The following is a 17134-nucleotide window of genomic DNA, read 5'->3' on the forward strand; positions in this document are numbered from 1 at the left end:
TATAGAAATAATGCATGGAATTATAGGCCTATATTGTTTAAATTGTGTCTAAACATGCATACGTCCATTCAAGTTTGTATATGTGTGTAAAGAGAATCGCAATTCTGACAAAACTTTTTTTTTATAAAAGTTGTTGCATAACTTCTGGATTTGAAATAAAAATAGTGGGTATGTTTGTGGTAGCCTACATCCGCAGATCAGTTACACACTGCAAATGCAGCATATATGCAAGCACTATAGCGTGTGCTGCTCCTGTACTGCATAGTACGCGCCACAACAGGAACTGCACACGGAGTATGTGTGAAACGGGTGTTAGACAAGCAATTATTATTTAAAACAAATTCTTGGACTGATATTTTGTTAGTATTCTGCAATGACATTCATACATTTTTAATTGTCTATTAAATTTCCTTAACTTTAAAAAAGAGTGAGATTTAGTTAGTTAACTTTTAAGCAGCAGTAAGCAGTGTTGCATTCCAAACAAACAGTCTCTAAAACAACTGTACAGTAGTCTTTACTTTAGTGGACCACATGCAGATCTCATATATAAACACTGTGATAGTACCTGTGAATGCCTGAGCACTCAATACAGAGTGTGATGCCAAGGTTGATGCTAGCCCAGCGAGGATCACTCTGGCTACAGTCACAGCAGAACTCATTCCCAGTGATGGCCAGCACCCTCTGTAGAGCACTCTCGCCTTTAACTGGCTTCACCAACTCACAGCCTGAGTCTAGACTGCACATAGATGCTGATGACTGTCTGTCCAGGTTCTACAGCATGTGAAATATAATCATTTTAGATGAAAAGTACATAATAGTGGTCTAGTAGTAGTGGTCTGATCTAGGTTATTCAATAACAGATACAATCTTATAATCTTGTTGAAAGGATTATACTTTAACTTTCAATTAACTTTCTATATATACACCTGTTTTATTACCATGAGCAAAAAAAATAAAAAATAAAAAAAAAACAGCCTCAAGCTTGTCGTTTGGTTGGTTTTAGAGGGGATTTGGTTACTAATTCGCTGGTTGAAAATGACCTCAGAATAATTTGCTGGAGAAACCAGCTGATGACCCAGTTAAACACTAGCTAGGCTAAGTTGAAATAAGTTAGACAGAGGACCAACTTATTCAGCAGTGAAAACCTGAATAATATTTTGAGATAAACTCTGCTCTGTACCATAAAGCAACCATGTTGAGAATTTATATTGAATTTTATACTCCATGGTTATACTAAAGAAACGTTAGTCACAAAAACAGATAAAACAGACACCCCTCGTTGTGTTTATGCTTCTTTTTAAAATTATATTAAATAAATGTAACTATATATAAAATTACATCTAAACGTATGTACGTTTCATTTCAAAGACTGGAGGACAGTACATTTTGAAGACTCTGCCATAATCCCGTTTTCCTCGGTTTTCCTCCGCTTTAATCTCCACAACCGGAAATGGACGAGCATCCTTGCGTCAAATGCGGAATTTATGCGTGCATATAGCCTTTCTCAAACTTTTTTCAGTCAGGGCACCTTTCAAAAGTGCATAAAATCTCAAGGCACCCCAGTGTAAAATATAATTTAAAAACACTACATAACCCAAATGTAAATGCAAATGTCCTGTTTATTTAGACAGAAATGAACAGAGCATAATATGAACTGTAAATAACAATAATAATTAACAACTTTATAGCACCTTTTAAAACACAGGTTTGCAAAATAATTCACAAAATAATTAATCAGAGACACAAATGCCATAAAACCGTATGGTAGACCGCCCAATACAAGAACCCAACAACAAATCCAGACCTGGAGAACTAAAATGAAGTGCAGGATGCAGTTAAAATAAAATAAAAAGGGGCAGACATGAAAAAAAAAATATATATACACAATACCATAAGAAAAAGATGCATGTTAAAAAATGCACCAGAGATGAGCAGGAATGTTTTTTTCCATATTGTTTTCATCCGTGCCATGCGCATGCACACACACCCACATACACCCACACAAACAATAATCCACAACGAGAGAGGGAGAAATATCTACATGCGCGCACGCAGCGGGCATACGCGCTCACACAAGCCGGGGGTGGGGGTGACCGCAATCAATGAGAGACGTGAGCCTGGTGCGACGCGCACAGCCGCCCTATCCTGGCAGGGATGGATGAGAGGCAGACACGGAGCTCCTGGTCCACAGTCCTCAGTCGCTCCCTGTACTTGTTCTTGATGTACGTCAGGGTTGAAAAGCTCAGTTCACACAGATAAGTTGTGGAAAAGGGTAGCAAAATAGCAACAGCGCTACTTGAAGCCACTGGATACTCTTCTTTCACTGAAATCCAAAACTTGTCCAATTCCAAGTCACCAAATCTCAGTTTCAATGTGCGGTCTTCCCTGATCTCCATCAGTTGCTCCTGTGTGGACAGTGGCCAGTCCTTTGCGCTCTCCAGCGCGAGTGAACTCCAAGGATCACGGACCCAGTCAAACTGTGCATAAGACTCCGATGGAAAATAATGATTAAATCGCTCATCGAGAGATTTCAGATGCTGGATTATGAGATCAGAAAGTGTACTGCTGTTTACATGCACATTGCACAGGGGAAACATATCCAGCCTGCCCTGTCCCACAAAGGAACGCCAGAGCGTGAGCTTAGATCTGAAGCCACGCAGTTTGTCAGATGAGGAGAGGAGGTTTTCTTCTTTGCCTTGCATTTTAATGTTAAGCTCATTGAGGTGCTTAAAGATGTCAGCCAAATACGCGAGTTTTAGGCACCATTGCTCATCTGCAAGCAGCTCTGCATATGCAGATTTTTCTTCTGTCAAGAAAACTCTGAGTTCTTTTCTTAACTCGCACAATCGGCCCAAAACCTTCCCCCGTGACAGCCAGCGGACTGCCGTGTGTAGCAACAAGCTCTGGTGCTCTGCCCCCATTTCCTCGCACAGAATCGAAAACAGACGGCTCTTTAACGGGCGCGCCTTTATGAAATTAACAATGTCCACTGCTCTGTCAAGCACGTCCGAAAGTTCTTTTGGTAGTGTCTTTGCAGCAAGTGCCTCTCTGTGAAGGAAGCAGTGGGTTGTTCGGATGTCAGGGTTTTGCTGCTTTGCCCTGCTAATGAAACCTTTGGCACAGCCCGTCATTGCAGCTGCACCATCAGTACAGATACTAATACAGTTTTTCCAACTCAATCCTCCCTTTTCAAGATACTCATTTGTTACACGATAAATTTCTTCCCCTGTTGTTTTGTTTGGCAGCGGTTTGCAAAATAAAAAATTCTCTCTAATACGGTCCCCATCCACAAACCGAACATTTGCTAACAGCTGAGCGTGCCCACTCACGTCCGTTGACTCATCAATTTGTAAAGAAAAATGTCCACTTGTCTTGATTTTCCCCAAAACGACATCTTCAATGTCCACAGACATGTCATTGATTCGCCTCCCTATTGTACAATCCGACAGCGGGACCTTTGAGATTTCTTTTGCAGCTTGAGGCCCTAGCATTTTGTTCACTAATGCTGTACATGATGGCATAATTACAGTTTCTGCAATAGTGTGAGGCGTCTTTGTTTTAGCTATTATTTCAGCTACAAGGTAGCTAGCTTCCAGTGCCCTCTCCGAGACTTTAGCGGATTTAATCATCATTTGTTCTTGACGGCTTTGTTGACTTTTCATCCTAACAAAATATTCAGGATCCTTGTCAGCAAGTGATGGATGATTGGTGGTCAGGTGTCTTTTAAGTTTGCTCGGAACCATCCCTTGGTTTGACAGTTTCATCCCGCATATTAGACACAAAGGGAGAGGGCATGTTGCATCCCCCGTACTGATGAAGCCAAATTTGAGGTAACTGTCGTTGTATGTTCTGATTTTAGCCTTGTCTGACGTTACCTTTACGATCTTTGGTGCCGACTCAGCGCTGGTGGAGGAAGTAGTAGGCTGAGGCTCCATTTCACTGTAAGAACTGTCCGGTTCTTGTGGGGCTTTTCGTTTCAAAAAACGATCCATGATGCGGTCACTAAAGAGGCCTAAATTTACGTTTATTTTCTGTCAGTCTGTTGTTGCTATAACGCGTTGCAATGGATTGCGTCACTTGCGTCAAGTTGTGTGTGTGTGTGCCTTGCGAGACTGATTTTTTATGCTTAATTTAATATATTGATCTTAATGAATTTACAATTTTATTATTACATTCATATGTTTAAAAGTATGCTTAATTTAATATATTGATCTTAATGAATTTACAATTTTATTATTACATTCATATGTTTAAAAAGAAGAATGTATTTATGTAAATTAAAATATATTTATATATGAAATGTCCTTTTTTTTATTTTATTTATTTTTTTTTTTAGCCTACGTAATTTTTTGGCGGCACCCCAGTCACAGTCAGGGGGCACCCCAGTGTGCCGCGGCACCCACTTTGAGAAACACTTACTGGCTGATGAACGTTACCTAGTTCATTCTGGTGTCTGTGAACGCGCTCTCTCTGCAATAGGGTGCCAGATTTATATAGAGCCCTCCAGGCGAAAACCCGGCTAAAACATCTGTAAACAGGCCTTAATATGTAGTGAAAAAAACCCCCAATCTGGCAACACCAGCCACCAGTATCTAAAATCTTACATAATCTTACATAACTTTGCCCGTTGATAAAATAATTGTTGTCTGTGTTTGTATATGGGCTGTGGAAATAATAATAATAATAATAATAATAAAGCTCGCAACATATGGAAAAAAGAACTATGAATGAACTAGTTAATTTTAAAATGTGTGAACTGAACTTTGAACTAGTTCATGTAGAAAGCGAACTTTCCCAACACTGTTAACGGTGAGTAAAGCGATGTTTCTGTTATTCTAACGTCCGTTTTCTGAGCATCCGAGAGAAGCACTGGCATAACAGTAGCACCAAACTGAAGCACAGAAATCCGTGTTGATATTCGTTGCGGAAGATAACGGTGGTTAAGGTTCCAGTGCTGTATTAGCACCGGGTCTGTCTGTAGCTACCCGCTAGCAAAGCAAAGCCAGCCTGTCACTAGCCTATAGTGCGTTGGTCTCTTTTTTTATTACTTATTTCTCTGCTTTGAGTGACAACCCTCTCAAATATAAGACACACAAACAGAACAAATAAAAGTCTCAGATTCACTCTGTAATTGCAAAATTATTGCTTATTTATTGTGACATGAGAGCCACTCTTCTGTGATAATGCAACTTCATCTACGATCCAAAGTAGCCGAATGCCTGGTCGTTTATTCAGGTTTTTTCTCAACGTTGGCAGTAACATATCAAAAGTTTTTAATTAAATATAAGGGAGTTATACGAACTGAATCATTGCCGTTAGCTTCTTGGGCACTGGATGAGGTCTGCTGCTCACTCGGCTGGAAAATGACTATAGCGGCAGCGCGCGTCAAGCACGGCAACACAAGGCTGCCCACAGATGCGCCTGCCTAATAATCGGCTTGATATACTGGGATATTGGCCGATGCCGATTATGTTAAAAAATTCCAAAAATCGGCCGATTGACCTCTAGTATGCATAATTCAGGACAGTCCCATTTAATGGTCCCTCGATGACCAGATCGCTAAGGCCAAGCAATCAGAGCCAGCTCTGCCGGGGGTCCTGAGGGATGGACATAAGTTCTAACTGCCCTTTGCCAATTCCTCATGGACTCATGGTTCATACATCTCCTTGCACCTTTCGACGTCAGCTGTCAACCATTGGTTCCAGGAGAGCGAGTGGGTCTGGAACTCAGCTCACATCCATCTGCAGAAGACTCTTTGGAGACATAGGACGACGCAAGGAGACATAGTCATACACAAGAAGAGCTGCGACACCCCAATACCATCCGGGACAGAAGGTCTGGCACTCCATTGGGGACATCTGTCTTCGGCTGCCCTGTCGCAAGTGCCCACCATGTCAATCCATTCACCATCCTGAGGCAAGTCACCTACCATCTGAACCTTCCACCTCACTACCGCTTTCATTCCATGTATTACTACTCAAACCTTTCACTAATCCTCTGGTTCCTTCTTCCCCAGGGTCTGGTGCTGATGACATACCTTTTCCTCCTCCAGTGGATACAGACACATCTAAAATGTCAGCATTATCCTAGACTCCCCACGATGGGGCGGTCGTCTGGAATACCTCGATTGGGGGTCACGGCCCAAGGAAAGATCTCAAGTCGCTCATGACGACATTCTGGACCCATCCCTGTTGACTGAGGTCCATACCAACCATCCCAATCGTCCAGCACCGAGAGGTAGAGGCGTTCCCGGCGTCTTCCACTAAGTTCATTGGAAGGGAAGTGAATCACGGAAATAGCACCCACGGAAAATACCGAGCACCCACGTGTGCCAGACTGCCAGTAGGCTACATTCATTTAAAATTAAACATTGCAGTTGGTACTTTGTGAAGTGTCTGTCACACTGTGATTGGTTATGTCACTGGCTCCATATCCTATCCTCCACAGCATGAAAACGCTTCTGATCGTGGTTACATGTCAGTTAAATTTTTTTATTTGAAAAAATCTATATTTTATTGAGCACCAATCATACAAAATGTACTTGATGTTAAACAGTACTGATAAATATGTTGCATATGTGGTTAATTACACTGTAGATCCAGAGGACATAAACATTTCACTCCTCAGGCATGATGTCTAGGGAGTCTATGATGGAAAGCAAGGGGTTCCAAGTTTTATCAAATCTCTTCAGGGAGCCTTTAAGGGAGAACCTTAGCCTCTCAAGTTTTAGATTATGTAGAACTTCCTTAATCCATCTGTCATAAGACAAGCGTCTAGCAAGCAGGGTACAGAAGGCCAACGAGTGTTGTGCTTCAGCTGTTAGAGTGCTGCCATGTGGTATGACAAAAAGGGCAGACAGAGGATTCGGGTTTGTTACACCATGGTATGCCGTGTGAAGTGTGTCAAATATTTTAAACCAAAAGTCTGCTAGCTTTGGACATGACTAAAACATAAGTATTAAGTCTGCAGGAGATTGGTTGCACCTATTACAGGCATCTACAACATTGGTGTAGAACTTGGACAATCTGTGGTTAGTGTAATAAGTCCTATGTATTAATTTACATTGAATCAGACCGTGCCGCGCACAGATGGAAGAGTTATGGACTCCAGAATCTGGTCCCATTGGTCATCTTCGATATGCCCCAAGTCCTGCTCCCATAAATATCTATTTTTTGGGGGGAAATGAGAGAAGGCAGAATCAAGGGCTTTAAAGATATAAGAAATAGCCCCTCTCTGATTGGGGTTTGCTTTGAGAAGCGTGTCTTCCAAAGTCTCTGGGGGTAGATTTGGAAAATCAGGGTAAGTTCTTGGTACAAAATGCCTAATTTGAAAGAAACGAAAGAGGTGTGCAGATGAAAGTTGAAATTTGGCTGACAGGTCATGAAATACATGAAAGTAGCTTTGTCACAAAGGTCTTTAATAGCTGTGATGCCTCTGTCACTCCAGAGTTGAAAGGCAGCATCCATAATAGATGGTTTAAAACTACAAATGTGGGATACTGGGGCATGGCTGGACAGAAGGATGCTTCAGGCCAAAATGCTTTCTGAATTGCAGTACCTGACATTGGAAGTTAGGAGCGTAACCATGACTGTAATGAGGTTTTAGAGAAGGAAAATTCTACTTGGACCCAGGTTGGTTGATTGGCCGCGGTTTTACCTGTCCAGTATATACGTTTTTGAATGTTAGCAGCACAGTAGTAGTGTAGAAAATTGGGGCTAGCCCCCCGGACCTTTTAGGGAGCTGCAATATGTTTTTTTTCCGCATGTGCACTGGTTTATTTCCCCAAAGAAAACGTCTCGGTTACGGATGTAACCCTCGTTCCCTGAGTAGGGAACGGAGACGTTACGTCAGAAGTGACGGAGATTGGGGGTTTCGCATAGAAAGCCAATCCTCTTCGAGTATTTAAAAACGAGCCAATGGCATGCAATGCCTTGGGGCTGCGGAAATTTGCATAGCGTACTCCGCCCTACTCTGTGAGTATAAAAGGAGGAAGTGAACGCAACCGCAGTATGTCTTCACTGAGGAGCCAAGACTGAACTCGGCGTCTACCCAGCGATACAGCAGAAGTGGCAGGGAGATGTAACGTCTCCGTTCCCTACTCAGGGAACGAGGGTTACATCCGTAACCGAGACGTTCCCTTTCGTAGTCACTTCGAGTTACGTCAGAAGTGACGGAGATTGGGGGTCTATGCCATCATGCCATCTTCAAGCTGTCTTCCAGTGCCCTGCGAAAGTCTGGACCCCTGAAAACCTTCCTTAGGGGATCCCGCTTTAACACAGGAATACCAAGGTACACTGGGAAACATATCCCGGGAGGGACATGCAACCAGATGCCTACCAAAGGGAGGACTTACAAATACGCATATGGCCGCAAGGAACACATATGGAATCACTGGAGCACCAACCGCAGGTGGCTACTGGAATTTAACTCCAGGGGTGGCAGATGGCTTGCCAAGGGAAGACACATGCTCAGAGAGGCTTACAGTGGAAATACACATGAGACAGTTACCATGGGGAACCGTGCACATGGAGGCACCTAGCCAGCATCCAGAGCAACAGCAGTGGTGACCGCATCGTAGGTGCTGGAGGACTCAAGGCTTCAAAGGAAGAACTGAGGAGATATCGCACTTATCCAGTCCGTGGAGTGGAATGGCGAGCAAGCGAAGACACCTAAGCGGGTCCAGTACCGGCAGAAGCGAGTACGTGAGAGGACACCGGCTCAATTCATAGATTATAGAATCTGGCGAAGGTGTTGGGTGTCGCCCAGCCTGCAGCTCTGCAAATGTCTGTTAGCGAGGCGCCGTGCGCTAGAGCCCAAGAGGAGGCCACACTCCGAGTGGAATGGGCCGTCACACCAAGGGGGCACGGACGGCCTTGCTGCTGGTAAGACAAAGCAATGGCGTCCACTATCCAGTGGGACAGTCGTTGCTTTGAGAGAGCCCTTCCCTTCTGGCTACCCCATGACAGACAAAGAGCTGGACTGAGGTCCTGAAACCCCACGTTCTGTCGACATAGGTGCGGAGAGCACGTACTGGACAGAGCAGTGCCAAGGCTGGGTCTGCCTCCTCCAGGGGCAGCGCTTGCAGGTTCACCACCAGGTCCCGGAGGGGAGTGGTAGGAACCTTGGGCATATATCCAGGCCGGGGTCTCAGGAATACATGAGAGTAAGCCGGCCCGAACTCCAGGCACACTTCGTCAACAGAGAGTGCGTGCAGGTCCCTTACTCTCCTGATGGAGACCAATGCAATCAGGAGTGCTGTCTACATAGGACAGGGCAAAAACTCTACCGACTGCAAAGGCTCCAGGGGACGCCTCTGCAGAGCACTTAGATCTACTGAGAGGTCCCCAGAGGGCAGGAGGGGAGGGAGGCGGATTTATCCCCCTCGCCCCCCTCAGGAACCTGATGACCAGGTCATGCTTCCCATAGACTTACCTTTCACTGCATCATGAGACGCGGCAATGGCCGCGACATAAACCCAAAGGGTGGAGGGCGACAGCCTACGCTCCAACCTTTTTTTGCAGGAAGGAAAGCACGACTCCGATCGAACATCTCCGGGGGTCTTCTCAGCGAGAAGAGCACCAGCTGACGAAGAGGTTCCACTTCAACGCGTACAGGTGTCTCGTGGACGACGCTCTAGCGGAAGTGATGGTTGCCGCCACCGCAGGTGGCAACGAACTCAAACCTGCCCCGTCCCGTCCCGGAGCCACATGTGTAGTCTCCAGGATCAGGACGAGGGTGCCACGGAGTGCCCCGTCTCTGAGTGAGTAGATCTTGTCTCAGAGGAATAGGCCAAGGAGGTGCTGTCGCGAGGAGCAAGAGTTCGGAGAACCACGTCTTGGTGGGTCAATAGGGGGCTACCAGCAAGACCTGCTCCTCGTCCTCCTTGATCTTGCACAACACCCGCGCAAGGAGGCTCACTGGGGGAAACGCATACTTGCGTGGGCCCCGCGGCCAGCTGTGCGCCAGCGCATCTGAGCCGAGCGTACCGTCGGTCAGGGAATAAAACTGGGCGCAGTGGGATGAGTCCCGGGAGGCGAACAGATCTATCTGTGCCTCCCCGAACTGGTCCCAAATCAGCTGGACCGACTGGGGATGGAGTCGCCATTCGCCGGAGATAGGACGGACCCGTGACAGATTGTCTGCTGCCAGGTTCCGGTCTCCTGGAATGTATACTGGACGAAGGGACCTCAGGTGCTTCTGACTCCATAACAAGAGGTGGCGGGCGAGCTGCGACAACCGGCGTGAGCGTAGACCCCCTGGTGGTTGATGTACGCTACTGCCGTGGTGTTGTCTGAACGGACAAGCACATGCTGGCCCCTGAGCAACGCTCGGAAGCGGTGCAGGGCGAGACGTACTGCCAGCAGCTCGAGGCAATTGATGTGCATGAGGCGCTGGGGTCCTGTCCAGGAACCCGCGGCTGCATGCCCATTGCACATGGCACCCCAACCCGTGGTAGACGCATCCGTGGAGACAACGAGATGCCTGGAAACTCGCTGAATAGGGACGCCGGTCCGTAAAAAGCTGAGGTTCGACCACGGGAAGAAGGTTCGGCGGCACGCTGGAGTCACTGGAACTCGGAGCGAGCCGCGATGCCATGCCCACCTCGGGACTCGATCGCGAAGCCACAGCTGAAGCGGTCTCATATGAAGCAAACCGAGCGGCGTAGCCGCGGCCACGGATGCCATATGCCCCAGGAGCCTCTGAAATAGTTCAGTGGAACCGCACTCTTGCCCTCGAACTGTCGAAGACAAGTCAGCAGTGAGTGCGCGCGCTCGCTCGTGCGCTGCGCGGACATGGCGACCGAGTCTATCTCTATGCCGAGAAAAGAGATCCTCTGCACGGGGCAAAGTTTGCTCTTTCCCCGGTTGACCCGAAGGCCCAGACGGGCTAGGTGCCGGAGCACCAGGTCTCTGTGTTCGCAAACCTGTTCTCGAGAGTGTGCCAGTATCAGCCAGTCGTCGAGATAAATCAGGGTGCGAACCCCGTGTTCGCGAAGGGGAACAAGGGCTGCCTCGACGATCTTTGTGAAGACGCGAGGTGACAGAGCTAACCCGAAAGGGAGAATCGTGTACTGATGCCTGGCCTCGAGGCAAACCGAGAGCGGTCTGTGTCGAGGCAATATGGAGACATGAAAGTACGCGTCCTTCAGGTCGATTGCTGCAAACCAATCCTGAGGCCAAACGCATTCGAAAATGCGTTTGGCTGTGAGCATTTTGAACGGTAGTCGAAGGAGAGTATGGCTCAAAATGCGCAGATCCAGGATTGGCCGTAACCCACCGGTCTTCTGGGGACAGTGAAGTATGGGCTGTAGACCCGGACCTCACCTTGGCTGGAGGGACCGTCTCGATTGCACCCTTCTCCGCTCTCGTGACCGGGGCATAGCCACCGACCACCGTGGAGCGAACTCCCCTAAAGCGGGGAGGAGACCTCGCGAACTGAGTCGCGTAGCCGAATCTGATCGTTCTGATGACGCAGCGGGACAGGTCGGGGAGCTCTAGCCGGGATCCCAGGAACTGAACCAGCGGAGTCATGCGAACCACAGACGTCCCCCCAGAGGGGCAGCGGTACAGGGAGACCGGCATGCGCACAGAAGTTACCCTGTGCGGATGCACAGTCGATCCCCGTTCCCCGACAGAAGAGACCAGGGAAGGCAGAGCGTTCCACGGGGGTCTGTTCTGCCGGGGGTCTGGCGATAGAGGGGGAGGGGAGTGGTGTAGTCGGGGGACGGCACACGCTCCCATCCGCACCCTCAGAGACAGAGAGGAATGAACGGGGCGACGCACTGGACGTCGTGCGCGCTCATTCCAGTCTGTGTGCTCAATGACAGTGTCAGCTTTTCCTCAACCAGCTCAAGGAGCTAGCTAGAACAAAAGATTCTCCACCGGCCCTCCACCGGGGAAAGGAGGGGCCCTGCTACCGCCTCCTGAGAAAAACCATGACACTATCACTGAGCGGCCCGCCTCAGGAACATCGCTTCGCCTGGCGTTTAGCGGGGCACACGGAATGAGGGGGGGGGGGACACACGCTTACCTGTGGCCTCCTCCGCGACGCGAACCGGCTGAAGGCTGCTGCTGGGGCCGCGTGGGAGGGAAGGGAGCCGCAGGGGGGCGACCTCGGCGGCGAGCGGGCGGAGGCGTCTGAGCCGACGGCTGGTTGGAGGCAGCAGCTGGCTGTCGGGGCAGAGAAACCGCCTTCGTCTGCTCCTAGGCGGTCGAGAAGTGCTGGGCAAAGTCCTGGACCGCACCGCCGAACATTTGGATGATGCTTCTGGACCACAGCGGTGGGCATCACCTGACCAAGGGAGCGAGCGACCGCTTCCGTGACCCGTTTAAGGGCAAGGTAGGCGGCAGGCTCGCAGCTCGCTTGGTCCGTCCTCTCCTCGTGCACATTCCTGAGCAGATAGCTTTGTAGGTGCTCATCATATGCAGGGCGGAGGCTGCCTGTCCCTCCGCTCAACAGAATCGCACCGCCATAGACGACGAGAACCCATAGGCTTTGGAGGGGCATCTGAGAGCAACCGCGGGTGGACGCGCCCTGCGGACGCAGCTGCATCGCAACAGAGCGTTCCACCGGAGGAGCCCCAGCGTACCCACAGACAGCCGCATTGCCGAGGGGAGGAAGGGCGGGGAACTGAAGCACGCCCTCGTTTTTTTTTTTTTTTTTTAAGTGCGTGTCAGTTCCGCATGCAACTTGGGAAAAAAGGAAATTGGGGTTGGCCGTGAGGCGGCAGCGTTACCCAAAAACCAATTATCCATCTGCGAGAGATCGGGATAGGGCGGAGTTCCACCCCCACCCGATGCTCACGGAGGCCCGAGATAGCATGGCCATCATCGCGGGATCAGACACGGCGACGCCGACGCTCCCGAGGGAGGCAACGCGGCAGCATCCTCACTTCCCGAGGAGTCAAGCCCGCCTTGTGATGCTGCGATCGTCATCGCATCACTCTCTGGAGCGCTGAACGAAACAGACGGTACCTCAGAGAGGCAGACGTCTGAAGCGATACAGCGCTCGCTGGCTCTAACACTGGAGCGGTGGGTGTGACCCGAGGCTTTAACTAACGTCGGGGGGAGTGTCACACATTCACCGTCATATCACCCTATCCGCGAGTCGAAGAGCTTCTATTTTTAGAAGCAGAACGAGTAACGGACACGGGGACTCTCACTATCAGATCATTGAGTCTCGATCACAGTGTAGATATGCTCATGTTCCCCTTTAGAAGGAACATGAGTCATCCGCGAACGCTGCTACTGCATGCTGAAGCCCAGGCACACACAGAGCAGCGATCGCGACCATCAGAAAATGACATGAAACGACCGCACCCAGAAGAACACGGGCGAGTCGTCTTTAAAAAGACGTGCCGCGTGCAGCTCTTTCACTTAGAGAGGAGGAAATTCACTCTTTCAGCGCTGAGGCGACCAGGGAGAAGCGCAAAGTCTGGCAGACCACTGCTCAGGTCGCAGGCGATGCAGAATCTCGCTGGGTACCGCCGTCACACCAACACTGAAGAGGACGCTCGTCTCGAAGAGTCTTGAACAGTGAGAATGGCTTTCAGGAGTGAAGAGTTCTCTTGGCTCCGAAGCGAAAACATACTGCGGTTGCGTTCACTTCCTCCTTTTATACTCACGGAGTAGGGCGGAGTACGCTATGCAAATTTCCGCAGCCCCAAGGCATTGCATGCCATTGGCTCGTTTTTAAATACTCGAAGAGGATTGGCTTTCTATGCGAAACCCCCAATCTCCGTCACTTCTGACGTAACTCGAAGTGACTACGAAAGGGAACGAGAGACAAATTTATCTACTTCAGCAGGAAACTTCTTTGAGATAAGTACCGGGATGTGTTGGAATAGGTAAAGAAATCCTTGAAATCGATTATCATTATTCGATTCGATCCGATTCGATCCGATCTTCGAGATTTAGATAATTGTTTTTGAAAAAAGCATTTTCCAGCTGTTGCCTGAAATACAGGTCTGTAGTTATGCAACATATTGATACTATTATTATAGACATTCAACTGCAAATTAATGTAGTATTGATTGTTGTAAAGAACAATCCCCCTTCCGTGTTGATCTGCTTTCACTAACTTGCACTGGTGTAGACGGCAGAGGACGCAGAGGTATATCAGCAGGAGGATTGCAAATAATCGCAGGAACCGTGATATTAACGTTTTTTTATAAGGCTACACCCTTCTTGTTTTGAACTTCTTCATGCATGTGTATTGAATGTTTGACAAGTTCATGATGATAACGAGACTGTTTATCGTGGTGATGTGTAGCCTACAGAGGCTTTGCACAGACAGTGAATGAAAGAGATCGGCAGAGCGCATGCGATTACCTGCGTCTGTCTTTGACATTCATCTGATGATGGACGTCTCATGATATTTATTTTAGCACAGCTGGGATGTAGGTTATTGATTCCCGTGATCTTGCTTATAAATTCCGATTCAGCCATTAGCCTACCGTGATCACGCAAAGACCCGTGGACTGGTGGCCCGTTCAGGATAACAATCACGACAACCAAAGTAAAATATAAATAATTACGCTGTGCATGTACAAATGAATGATTTAGGAGGGATATAGACTGCTCCCATGACGTAGCAATGACCATATTTACAGTAATGTTCGGTAAATTTTAACTGTTAGGTATCTTTTCTATTTTGAATGTACTTTATTTTGTATAGTGCTATGGACCATTTAATATGTATGTCCTGAATAAAGATATGATGATGATGATGATGAGTTAATGAGTAAAATATTTGTTCCTAAATATGATCCATAACTGTTGGGATTCAATTCAGTGGCCTCATCCTACCCTTTTCATAGACTAAAACATTCATCAGAAAACACACAAATACATTTATACGAGGTACTATGTATTGCCCCCCCCCCCACATATATATATATATATATATATATACAAACCCAATTCCATAAAAGTTGGGACACTGTACAAATTGTGAATAAAAACAGAATGCAATAATGTGGAAGTTTCAAATTTCAATATTATATTTAGAATACAACATAGATGACATATCAAATGTTTAAACTGAGAAAATGCATAATTTTAAGGGAAAAATAAGTTGATTTTAAATTTCATGGCATCAACACATCTCAAAAAAGTTGGGACAAGGCCATTTTTACCACTGTGTGGCATCCCCTCTTCTTTTAATAACAGTCTGCAAACGTCTGGGGACTGAGGAGACAAGTTGCTCAAGTTTAGGAATAGGAATGTTGTCCCATTCTTGTCTAATAAAGGCTTCTAGCTGCTCAACTGTCTTAGGTCTTCTTTGTTGCATCTTCCTCTTTATGATGCGCCAAATGTTTTCTATGGGTGAAAGATCTGGACTGCAGGCTGGCCATTTCAGTACCCGGATCCTTCTTCTACGCAGCCATGATGTTGTAATTGATGCAGTATGTGGTTTGGCATTGTCTTGTTGGAAAATACAAGGTCTTCCCTGAAAGAGACGATGTCTGGATGGGAGCATATGTTGTTCTAGAACTTGGATATACCTGTAAGCTGCCCATGCCACACGCACTCATGCAACCCCATAGCATCAGAGATGCAGGCTTCTGAACTGAGTGCTGATAACAACTTGGGTTGTCCTTGTCCTCTTTAGTCCGGATGACATGGCGTCCCAGTTTTCCAAAAAGAACTTCAAATTTTGATTCGTCTGACCACAGAACAGTTTTCCACTTTGCTAGAGTCCACTTTAAATGAGCCTTGGCCCAGAGAAAACGCCTGCGCTTCTGGTTCCCGTTTAGATATGGCTTCTTTTTTGACCTATAGAGCTTTAGCCGGCAACGGTGAATGGCACGGTGGATTGTGTTCACTGACAATGTTTTCTGGAAGTATTCTTGAGCCCATGTTGTGATTTCCATTACAGTAGCATTCCTGTGTGTGATGCAGTGCCGTCTAAGGGCCCGAAGATCACGGGCATTCAGTATGGTTTTCCGGCCTTGACTCTGAATCTTTGGATGATATTATGTACTGTTGATGATGATAACTTCAAACTCTTTGCAATTTTTCTCTGAGAAACTCCTTTCTGATATTGCTCCACTATTTTTTGCCTCAGCATTGGGGGAATTGGTGATCCTCTGCCCATCTTGACTTCTGAGAGACACTGCCACTCTGAGAGGCTCTTTTTATACCCAATCATGTTGCCAATTGACCTAATAAGTTGCAAATTGGTCCTCCAGCTGTTCCTTATATGTACATTTAACTTTTCTGGCCTCTTATTGCTACCTGTCCCAACTTTTTTGGAATTTGTAGCTCTCATGAAATCCAAAAGGAGCCAATATTTGGCATGGCAATTCAAAATGTCTCACTTTCAACATTTGATATGTCATTTATATTCTATTGTGAATAAAATATAAGTTTATGAGCTTTCTAATTTATTCCATTCTTTTTTTACTCACATTTTGTACAGTGTCCCAACTTTTTTGGAATCGGGTTTGTATATATATATATATATATATATATGCCTGTATACATTACACAAACACATGCATAACCCTAAACCATTTAAATAAATCAATTGTGTGTATGTATATCTATATGTATATATATATATATATATTGTATATCTAATATTATATATATATATATATATATATATATATATATATATGATGTTATAAAAAAATATTATATACATCAGGTAACCATAAGTTAGCTAACAACATTAGTGAAGTGTTGGTCACGTAAGCTATCGCTGCAATTAACCTATTATCTTCCAATAAACATTTACTAGATCTGGCTATATAACATATAACTACAGACTAGATTCACGAGAGGTCGGCTAATATGTATAACAATAATAAATACAGTAATTTCATTAATTTACCAGCGAGTGTACTTCGGAAGCACTGAAAATGAATGGGGTTCAATGCTGGAACTATCAGTGGTTGGAACTAATGGGCGGGTCCATGACACGCGTTACTTCCGCATTCCTGAGTTACAATGGCGGTCTATGGGACTGTCAGAACTCTCTGAATACATGGCTCTGGTATTACCCAATCAAGCGTAGAATAGGACGAGTCTTCACAGAATGCGGGTGGCATGATTTGCATGGGATCATGCGTTCGGAAATACGGGACAAACCGCGTCCCGTATTGATTCAAAACGGGACGCGCTGTTTA

The 17134-nt window shown here is 46.6% G+C and overlaps 1 protein-coding gene across 1 annotated transcript in view; it reads right to left on the minus strand.

The window, feature by feature from the left end:
* The window catches only part of acap2a (ArfGAP with coiled-coil, ankyrin repeat and PH domains 2a), a 142955-nt gene that overhangs the window by 65116 nt on the left and 60705 nt on the right, over positions 1-17134 (minus strand). Inside the window, exon 15 of the mRNA XM_089130965.1 lies at positions 566-771. Within this exon, the coding sequence (XP_088987091.1) occupies positions 566-771 (206 nt within the window). The remainder of the gene's footprint in view (positions 1-565; positions 772-17134) is intronic.

Source organism: Pimephales promelas, chromosome 5, assembly GCF_988280905.1.
Source record: "Pimephales promelas chromosome 5, fPimPro1.hap1.1, whole genome shotgun sequence".
NCBI lineage: Eukaryota > Metazoa > Chordata > Actinopteri > Cypriniformes > Leuciscidae > Pimephales > Pimephales promelas.